Consider the following 10,634-nt stretch of genomic DNA (forward strand, 5'->3'; position numbering starts at 1 on the left):
ATTTTCTCACTTCGTCTTGCCCTTCGTTACCCAAATCATTCCACCACAATTGCAGCTCAAAAGGGATTTTGGTCATTATTGAAAAAGGCTCGTTTATCATCGTGCTCATCCTGCACATTTATTAAAGCGTTTATGCAAAAGAAAACTTTTATTTAAAAAAAAAGAAGAAAGCTATCTATATTATTGACTCAAAAATTACCCCCCATATTTCCAAATGAAGAACTCAATTCTCAATTCTAAAAAATTTTAGATAAAAGATCCGATATTGCGACACGGCCTTCCTGCGCCTCAGGGGCGAAAATTTTAAGGCTGTGAGGGTCAAAAATAAAAAAAACAACCAAAGGTGGCTGTTTATGCAAAGTCAGCCTTCCGGCGCCCCGTTTGGGAACATTTGGCTATTTTTGACAAAAACGGCATCACCTGGTTTATTTGTGACAAAAATTAAAATTTCGATATTTTTTGGTTATTTTTGCAAAGGGGGATGTTGGACCCGATGAGGGTTGCCTACGTATCTCGCACCCTGTGAGAATCAAACAATGCGTAGTTCGGGCCAATTAACCGAACTTTTTTAAAACATGACTCTTTTGATTTTTATTCTTGGTATTTCATAATCGAATAAAAACTATTTTTAGAAACAAGACTCTTTTTTTCTTTTCAACAAATAAAATAGCCCATTTTCAAGCTGAAAATAACAGACTCTTTTTCTTTTTCATTTTTTCTTTTTCAACAAACAATAAACAACCTATTTTTCCAAACTAAGAATAAAAGATTTTATTTTTCTTTTTCAACAGACACTTTCCAAAATAAAAGACCGTTTTTTTTCTTTGCTTTTTTAGTAAAACAAAATAAAACATTTTCCTTTTTTTTTTTTCAAAATTTCGGCAGAGTTTCGCCAGTAATTGGTCATTGATTTTCCTAAAATAATCAATTAACCCCCTAACTGATATTTTATTTTTCTCTCTTCTTTTTTTTTTTTAATTTTCCAACATTCCCGAGATTCAAAAACCAGTCAACATGCAAGTTTCGAAACAAATATATGTACAGAGCGAGTAGGATGCATCAGAATGGTCTTTTCATTTCAGGTTGCTAGTCCTAGACGGACCCAACCCCTGTGTTGAGTCCCCTAAGTCAAATGCAACATGATGCAAATAAGCGTTCCTACTAGGGATCCGGCATGAAGTCACGTTATTCTATGTTCAAAACCTGGGTCAGTGTACTAGACTGTGTACCCGAGCGGACAACTCGAGTCGAGGAGGGGGCAACTTACCGGGAACCAAAAGGCCATCCGGCTTCGTAACTTGTCCGACCTCTTTCTTATTTCAGGGTATGACACTAACAGAATAGGGAGTCTCAACCAGTAAGCACATCCCCGGAGGTGAAGAGAGAAGGGTGTCAGCACAATTTATATATAGTTTAAACAATATCAAAGCGGTAACATTTAGCACATTCAGCATAAATCATGTAGGAAAAATCAGATACAATTAAATACAACAATTTATCTAAGCTCGAATTCTGAACCTTGCGAAACCAGAGATTCTGGGTTCGAGTCCCCAGCAGAGTCGCCAGAGCTGTCACACCTCCTTTTTCACTACCTACACCCCCGGAAGAGGGCGTAAAGGAGTTTTTCCAATTAAAGGACAATCAGAACGGGATTTAATTATTAATTATTCAGAGTCGCCACTTGGAAGATTAATGGTGTCCCAAGTCACCGGTTGGATCCCGAACCGAGGAAATTTATGACTCTGTTAACAGTCCGCGAACCAGAAATCCGAGTAAGGAATTCTGTTAACCCGGGAGAAGGTGTTAGGCATTCCCGAGCTCCGTGGTTCTAGCACGGTCGCTTAACTGTTGTATTTAATTTTATCTGATTTTAATACATGCTAACTCGTGTGCCTTTTATTTGTAAACCGCTTTTTATTATAATTATTTTTAAAGAATTGCGACGTCATGAAAACGTGTTTCGAACTACGTCGCAATCAATGCACCCGTAGTTATCAACACATTTCAACTTCGTCGAGATTTGGATTTGAGTCGCATCAATGCGCACCCGAATTTAAGAAGGTTATTTAATTAACACGGGCCTGAAGATTCTAACGTATTGTTTTTTTTGGGAAAGGCGGTGAAATTCACTAAACATCCTTTCCAAGTCTACGCAATGAAATAATTATGTCAACAATTACTTAGGGGTCCTAGTTGGTTAAAGCTAATTATCCGTAAACTTGAATTTTTGAACTTCTATACCGAAGTACTGAGGAAATGGGCTTTGAGCCCATACAGTCCAAAGCGCTGTCATTACGTATGTTGCAGGTGAGGGTTCTTAGAACTCTAAGAACCTGGCCTTGCGAAGGCCAAAACTATTTATGGACGGGCCAATACACAGCCCAAAGGTTGAGCCTTCGGAGCTCCTCCCTATTTAATTAAACTCTTAAACCTTGATGCACCTAGGCCCCATTTCGATTTCTCATCTGGCCACAGTCTGGGCCGACTGCAAATTCGCCAGGCCCAAAATTGGCTCAGTATGAAGCTGTGCCCAATTCATCTTAGACCAAAACTAAGACAACCCAGTGTGTTGAACTCTAAATTAATTATAACTCTGCAGACTTGACTTCAGCATGCTGTGAAACTTTAAACAATTTGAAAATGTCAATCGTATAAACATGTAATGCTCAATTTAAACAACCCCTACCCTGGACTATATACATGAACCCGAATACCCAAATGTCCACTTGCTAATTAAAACAATCAAAATCATGCTGGACAATTCATTAGTCCCAATTATACAAATCAGTTATTGGCTCGAATAAACACCAGCTAAGTCAATTAGTAATAGTCAGACGATTTAAACAAACTACACTATGAAATAGTAATCAATAAACAATGTTTCCTAAGGCCATAGAATTCAGTAACATTCTTCATTGTTCTCCACTTCAAACTTGGACTTACATAGATGAGAATCAAGGAAATGTACCTGGGAATTGTAATGAAAATAGAGAAAAAGGAGAGGAATCAACTACTTTCAACAGCGACAAACAACAAACCCAACAATGATACACCACAGAAACACAGGCCGATTTCTTTGAAACCAGAAATATAAACAAATTCCCACAGATCAGCTTAACAAACTTCTAACACTCCCCTGACCCTCACAGCTGAAAACCAAAATTAGTGATAAACTGTGAAGCTGTTTCAGATTTCCATATTTGAGTGTTTTTATTTTTGAATACCCTCAGAATTGAAATGCTGACTAAAATGAAAGCTTAAATTAAAACTTTTAAGGCTCAAGGCAGAAGATAGAGCCGACCCCCTTTCCCAGGGCATCTAGTGCCCTTTTATAGGCAAATCAGCGATGTGGGATGAGTCTAGACCAGCTATTCTGACAAATGGCATGTATTTCCCTGATAAAGCTCGCTTAATTAGGGCTGTAAAAATCTACAGTATAAGAGAGTGCCGTGAGATGATAGTAAGTGAGTCAACTATGGCGAAATACAATGTTGTATACCATAGAGACATTATAGGTTGTCACTGGATGTTGCGTACCACCAAGAAGAAATCAGGTTTGTGGAAAGTGGGTAAATGTATTAGCGAGCACAGATGTGAAATGGACACATACAATGAGAAAAACTTCAACTAGGATGTGGACTTGATTTCTCTTGTCTTGATTCCATATTTGGAAGTGTCCATTAGGTTCAAGATTAAAGAGTGTATTACATTTGTCCACTAGGAGTATGGTTGTACTATAACCAAAAGAAAGGCGTATCTCGGTCGCAAACGTGCCTTTGAACTTATTTATTGCGACTGGGATAAGTCTTTTTCAAATCTGCCCAGGTACATGGCCGCACTGCAACACTTTAACCCCGGGACTGTTGTTGAATGGAGGCGTTAGTGGAGTTCGGACAGACCCGAATATATTTTCAACTTTGTGTTCAGGTCATTTAAACCAGCAATTGATGGTTTTGTGCATTGTCGTCCTGTTATTTCCATAGACGGTACTCATGTCTATGGAAAGTATGATATTAAAATTTTGATTGCAGTTGCAGTAGATGCCAATGGGCAAATATTTCCCCTAGCTTTTGCAATATGTGCCAACGAAAGTGAAGAGACATGGACGCTTTTTTTGAACCACTTGAAGCAGCACGTTGTCAAACAATGTTCAGGTATTTGTTTAATATCAGATCGGCATGGTGGTATTTTAAGTTCTGTATGTCACTTGCCTGAATGGCAGGAACCATATGCATACCACCGTTACTGTGTGCGTCACCTGAAGGCCAATTTCCAGAAAAAATATCCTGACAAGGCATTGCATGACTTAATGTGGATGGCTGCAACTGAGCACCAGCAGTGCAAATTCACGAGGCGCATGGAAGCGATCCGGCAATTAGAACCACGAGCCTATACTTGATTGATGGGGCATGAGCTTCACATGTGGACATTACATGCTGATGGCGGAAGACGATGGGGAGCCCTTACTACAAACGTGTCGGAGTCATTCAACGGCTTGTTGAAGTCTGCCCGTGGACTGCCTGTCACTGCCATGGTCCGCATGACATTCAAACAGAGTGCGGAGATGTTTGTTGAAAGGCATGCAGCTGCATCAGCATTGAAGGACAGGGGTGTTCAATTTATGCCAATACCCATGAGAATATTTGAAAGGTCCAGGAGGCGAGCACAGTGACATTCATTTATTTAGTACGATCATGAACGAGGTGTTTTTGAAGTTAAGACCGCTATCCGCGGACATCGTGGGAATAATCTACAGACGGTGAATGAAAATAGAAGGTTATGTTCATGTAGGAAATGGACCATTACCATATGCCGTGCGCACATGTGTTGAAGTGCTTTCAACAAGTTGGATATGGGGCAACAAACTATATTGATAGGCAATACAGTGTTGCTGCATACGTAGACACGTATAGTGGGAAGTTGCAACCATTAGGTGCTGAGCATTATTGGCCGCCGGAACCTTTTAAGATGGTATGTAACAAGGACTATTTGCGCAAGCTGCAAGTACAAAAGAGAACGCGTATACAGAATCAAATGGATATTGGTGACACCGTTTATGCGTATAAATGTGGCATATGCTAACAAACAGGACACGACCGTCGTAAATGTCCTTCAGGTGGTGAGCGTGGCGGTGGTAATCCGGCTCCTGGTGCAAGTTCGTCGAATGTACCCCTTGCTTGGGACCACCTCCTCGCCGTCCCCCGCGACCCCGTGAGGCACCCCTACCTCGTGGGGCACCCCTCCCTCGTGCCCTACGCCTACCTCGTAGGACACCCCTACCCCGATGGTGGTCCTCTGGCACCGCATACTGAGCCTCGTGGTCCAACCTCGCGGCATCTCTTGCCTGAAACAGGGTCCGACGAGCCAACTGTGCCACCCGCCGGCCATAGTCAACGACTGCAGGGATGTCGGCATGCTGCTGCATCTCCTGTCCCAACTGGTAGAGGTGATGATGGCCAATAGCCTGTGAAATATTTAAAATATTAATTAAATAATGCTATATCACAATTATACGATATTAATAAGCCAAAAAACATACCAGTGCCTCGTGTCTCCTGGCGTATGGTCTGTAGAGCTCGCCAAGTACATGAATGGGGTTCCCGATAATCAGTCGGGTGTGACGGCGGTACCATGATGCATATATATGAATAGTCGCCTCCTGGGTAAATGTAGGTGCTGGCGGAATACGGTCAGTTCGGTGCTCCTCCCAAATAAGGACCCGCTGCTCTAGCCATCCCATATATATATCGTCCAGCCTGGCACGGTCATCCTGCTGATAGTGTATAGCCACCCATCTAGGATCCCTCGGTATAGGCTGGGGACGGTGAAACTGGCGAAGCACACACTCTGTGGCATGATACTCAACCATATCGAAGAAGATCATCGGGACGGAGGTGCTCCAAAGCATTCAATCGACTGAGCAATAAAAGGGCAGCTGAGCTACCAACTCGTCGCTGTATGGCGTCCAGATGAACTGCCAAATAATAACATAAAAATGAATATGTACAACACAACTCAATTTAAATAAGTAAGTGTAGGTACATATCTACTTGTCCGTCCACTAGCATATCTAGCACATCCCTGATAAGGGGGAGATTATGATGAGCATTGGTCCCTCAACAGTTCCCATGCCGGAGAATCCACCTAGAAGCTAGAGGGAGAAACGGCTAAGCCTCACCAGGCGCAAGTGCTGGTAGAGGTGGCTGCAACGGCATGATCCGCTGCCAGGCCCAAACCTAAGATAAAAGGTTGATGTAAAATTTATGAGTCATTTCGACCATATAGAATTTGGAGAAATGAACAGAGTATTCGAAAATGTTGTCACCTATAGGAGGGGCAGAAAACCACATATGTCCACCGCTGGGCCCATGCTCGCCCGGCACATGCTCCTATACAGGTATGCGAGAATAGCAACACCCCAACTGTACTGGGTAAACCATCCAACCCCTGAAGATGATGGAGAAAGCGCATACTCACTTTACTCCCCGAAGTGTTCGGGAAGAAGACACACCCGAAAAGCAGGAGCAGCGCCAACCACGTGTACCTCTCAATATGGAGATCCTCCGTCTCACCGGTAATGTCTGGGTGCAAAAACGCCATATGATCTTTAATGGCTAACAAAGAAACGCGACTGCCCCCAGCGTCACCCTGAGGTCTATAACCAGTAAAATGCATCATCATATCCAAAATATGTGCACGCATCATGGATCTAATGTACTGGGGCAGTGCTACGGCCCGTCCATCTATGCGTAGCCCGTACAAAACCTGAACATCCTCCAGCGTGATGGTGGCCTCTCCAGTGGGCAAGTGAAAAGTGTGCGTCTCCGATTGCCACCGCTCTACCAAGGCCGTGATGAGAGACCAATCAAGCTGCATCCGTCCAAGCTCAAAAATCGTATAGAAACCCGTAGCCTGTAGACGCGCAACTACACGAGCATGGAAAGGATGCTCCCCGATGAACTCCCACAAATCGTCAGGTCTCCTGGGGCGGAGAGGCTGCATCGATAGCTGTCCCTCCCATACAAATGAGGACATATGGTCGCCCTACAACACTAGTAGTTGATCCTCGTGTCACACCTCCTTTTTCACAACACCCTCAAGGGTACAAGGGAGTTTTTCCAATTAAAGGACAATTGAAACGGGATTATTATTAAAGAATTAGAGTCGCCACTTGGGAGATTTATGGTGTCCCAAGTCACCGGTTTAATCCCGAATCGAGGAAAAGAATGACTCTGTTTAACAGTCCGCGAACCAGAAATCCGGATAAGGAATTCTGTTAACTCGGGAGAAGGTGTTAGGCATTCCCGAATTCTATGGTTCTAGCACGGTCGCTCAATTGTTATATTCGGCTTAATTATCTGATTTTATACAAATATGAACTTAAGTGCGAATTCCAACCATGAACCACTTTTATTCAAATTATTAAAGAAATTTGAACGTCGTTTGAAACATGTCTTTGGATCGCGTCACATGAAATGCACCCGCAATCCTGAACATATTTGATTCGACATTTTGGGATTTGGATTTGGGTCACATGAAATGCACACTCGAATTTAAGAAAGGTAAGATTATTAAACATGCGCCTAAAGAGACTATCGTGTTATTAATTCGGCGAAGGCCATGGATATTCGCTAAACGGCCACTCCCGAAAGCTAGATAGTTATTAAAAATAGAGGGCCTCGCCGCTTGTACGTTTTATTTTGGCGAGGCACGCCTCATTTATTTTTAAAAGGACATTCCTAAAATGACTACATTTTCTATTTAAGTTTGTCTCTAAAATAAAAGAGAAAAATCCTAGTTAATTACATGCTTGAAAAGGCCATTACTTATTTATCGGATTAAAGCAAACGCAACCGGAAAATTGCAATCAAACTTGCGTAAAAGGAGATTATTTCATGCCTTATTCTATAAGACAATACTACTGAAATTGAAATTATAAATAAATACAGAATTGACAAATAATATATATTCAAAAGAAACTAATTATCCTATAACTAATTTAAACCCATATTGTTAGATGAAATGAACCGTTGGAACTAATTGTTTTCAACTACTTGAAACTAAGCCAACCTTAATTACTAATGATTACGAAAGTTTGCTTAAGCTTGATTATTAACTTAAATAACCTATTGGATTAGTGCTCTTAGCCTTACTACATCTTCAAATATATCAAGCCTACGGATTATACGAAATTACTAACCAATTATATTTGCCTAACACTTACGGATCTTTGTTACTAACAAGATTCAAAAAATCACAAACTTCAAGTTACTTCTATTCCAATATTCGTGAGTTCGAAGCTAGACTTTCCCAACCAATTAAATCGATTCACCACATTAACTAATTACCAATTCGAGTTGGATGTGATTCCGAAGCTACATTATTTTAAATATATGAATTAGCAAAACTGAAATTGATAACTATGCAATTCCTACAGGAATACGTCCAATAGTTCAACAATCTAACAATTCTGTTCAAATTAAACATACATATTGTATTGACTAATATTCACGTCATTTCAAGGATCTTAGGTCCATAATCTAACGTTATGCCCTATCTAGCTGCTAATCAGCGATCTTACAAAAATAGTCTTAATACTACATGCTTCTACCCTTCATATAACAGGAAAGACATAACTAATATCTAACTAAAATACAATTATTCTATAGTTAAATACAGAAATCTTCTGTCCATTTTATTTCAACTTCAATAATCAAACATCGAGGTGATTCAAAGTAGTGTACCTGATAATATAACAGAAGAAGAAGGTGAGGATTAGTATATCAGTAGCAGACAACAACAACAGCAACAATAACCAACAGGTAACTTAAAACCAACGGAACAAAATCTGGCAACCAGCAGTCCCGGAAACCAATGGAGAAAAACCCAGAAATAGTAATGAAACAGTAACAGATGTCCAATAGCACACTTCAGGAAATACTACTTGAAAACCAACAATGCCAAACAATTACTGGCAGAAAAACAGAGTGAATAAGGGGCGAAAGGGCAATGGAACAGTTCTGGTATTTTAGAATTAAAGAAAAGACCTCACTTTTAGTTTGAAAGTCGACCTATTTCAACTTTAAAATTACTGAATTCTGATGATAAAATCCAGCAGGTATTTAACTTGAACTATGGATGTTTTTCCTTTGTTCAAAGTTCAGCTTCCATTCACTCTTAAACTCTGGACTTTTCCCTTCAAAATCCAGTCCCCAAATGACTCCTATTTTATACCCAAAGCAGACCCTTTTCAGCCCATCCCTTTTCTTTTACTATTACCCTTTTATTATTACCCTCCACTTCTTTTTACTTTCCAGCTACTATATTCCTCTACTATGTGAATCATTTTATCTTTTCATTATTACCTACTGTTGCTAATTTCCAATTAGCAAAAGCACCTCTTATTCCTTAGTGGCTCTCCTATCAATAAGCACTAGTTCAATTTAAAGCACACCAGGACCCTACTGGACAGACTACTAAGTCAAAACCATTTTCAAACCTTTGAACTCCCCAAATTACCCCCTGAGACCCCACTGTTATTACTTCATTATCCTAAGCTTTACAAGTATGAAATTACATTTATGTAAGTTCAAACCTGAAACTAATTTCTGGTTAAACACCTAAATAACTACAGCTATATCCAATTCACAATCCTATTCAGACACAATGATTTAAGGCAGAAGAACAGAAGAAAATTGAAATGGTATTAATCAGGGCAATGAGATAAACTATGAAGAACTGAACGAGTAATCTGGTTAAAATAAACAAGGCTGAAAACAACAGGTTCAATTCATTGCACATTTAACACAGAAGACAAAAAGAAATGGTAAACCTACTAGAAAACAACCAGGAACTACTATCATGTTTTCTCTAATTTTTCAAGCAAATTAATTGACGACACTTGATTAATCGATTATACAGGCCATAATATACAACAATTATCGACAATCAATCAAAAAACCACATGTGATTCGAGTAGCATTTGACAGAAACAGTGAGTTGTAATACAACCAACTAATCGACGAAACTAATCACATTGATTATACAGTTTACAACATATACTTAATCAATGAATAGAAGAATTCGACCAAATAAAAGGTCATTGAAGATGGATAGAATCAATCGACGATAATGAAAAATCAGTGAAACTTAAACTAAACAAATAAACAGATATAAACACAAAAATAGAACAAAAGAAGGGAAAAATACCTCAGTGACAAAGATCAGAAACAGACGACCTTGGGACCAACTTGGACTTGGATTTTTTGAGGTCAAACAGACCTTAATCGAGTGTTCTCAACTGAGAACACTGGACTAAGGTCAGTTAGAAACCCCAAATCCCTCTTAATTTCGGACGAAGCCCGTGTTTTGGTTTTCTTACGTTCGATTTGGGGCTCAAACGTTTCTAGGCAGATTGGAATGAGACCAAAGTTATTTATGGTATGAGGGAGGTCTAGGGGTTGTCTGGTATGAATTTGGGGTTGGTTGGTGTAGGTTTCCGTTTGGCTCGAATCTTCAAATGAAGATTCGAGAAGATGGGGGAAGATTCGAACCAAACGAGTAACATATTTGGAATGGGGGTGGTCAGATGGTCTTATGGTGTTAAGGTGGTGGCCGGCGGCGTTGATGCCGTC

The 10,634-nt window shown here is 40.2% G+C and overlaps 1 protein-coding gene across 1 annotated transcript; it reads right to left on the reverse strand.

The window, feature by feature from the left end:
- Positions 1 to 4,783: 4,783 nt before the first annotated feature.
- LOC138879256 (serine/threonine-protein phosphatase 7 long form homolog) lies at positions 4,784 to 7,002 on the reverse strand. The gene is made up of 3 exons (XM_070158860.1): positions 6,478 to 7,002; positions 5,345 to 5,464; positions 4,784 to 4,891 (listed from the first exon to the last, which is right to left on the reverse strand). The coding sequence occupies exons 1-3, from the start codon at positions 7,000 to 7,002 to the stop codon at positions 4,784 to 4,786; spliced, it is 753 nt and encodes a 250-aa protein (XP_070014961.1).
- Between the last annotated feature and the right edge of the window lie 3,632 nt (positions 7,003 to 10,634).

Source organism: Nicotiana sylvestris, chromosome 10 (assembly GCF_000393655.2).
Source record: "Nicotiana sylvestris chromosome 10, ASM39365v2, whole genome shotgun sequence".
Taxonomy (NCBI): domain Eukaryota; kingdom Viridiplantae; phylum Streptophyta; class Magnoliopsida; order Solanales; family Solanaceae; genus Nicotiana; species Nicotiana sylvestris.

Bases quoted from the DNA above. Each gene is read 5' to 3' on its own strand.
- LOC138879256 (XM_070158860.1), bottom strand. From the start codon at position 7,002: ATGCAGCCTCTCCGCCCCAGGAGACCTGACGATTTGTGGGAGTTCATC. The intron at 5,465-6,477 runs GTGAGTATGCGC...AATATTTCACAG, and splicing joins CGAACACTTCGGGGAGTAAA to GCTATTGGCCATCATCACCT. The intron at 4,892-5,344 runs GCAAGAGATGCC...CTACGTATGCAG, and splicing joins CTCGTCGGACCCTGTTTCAG to CAACACTGTATTGCCTATCA.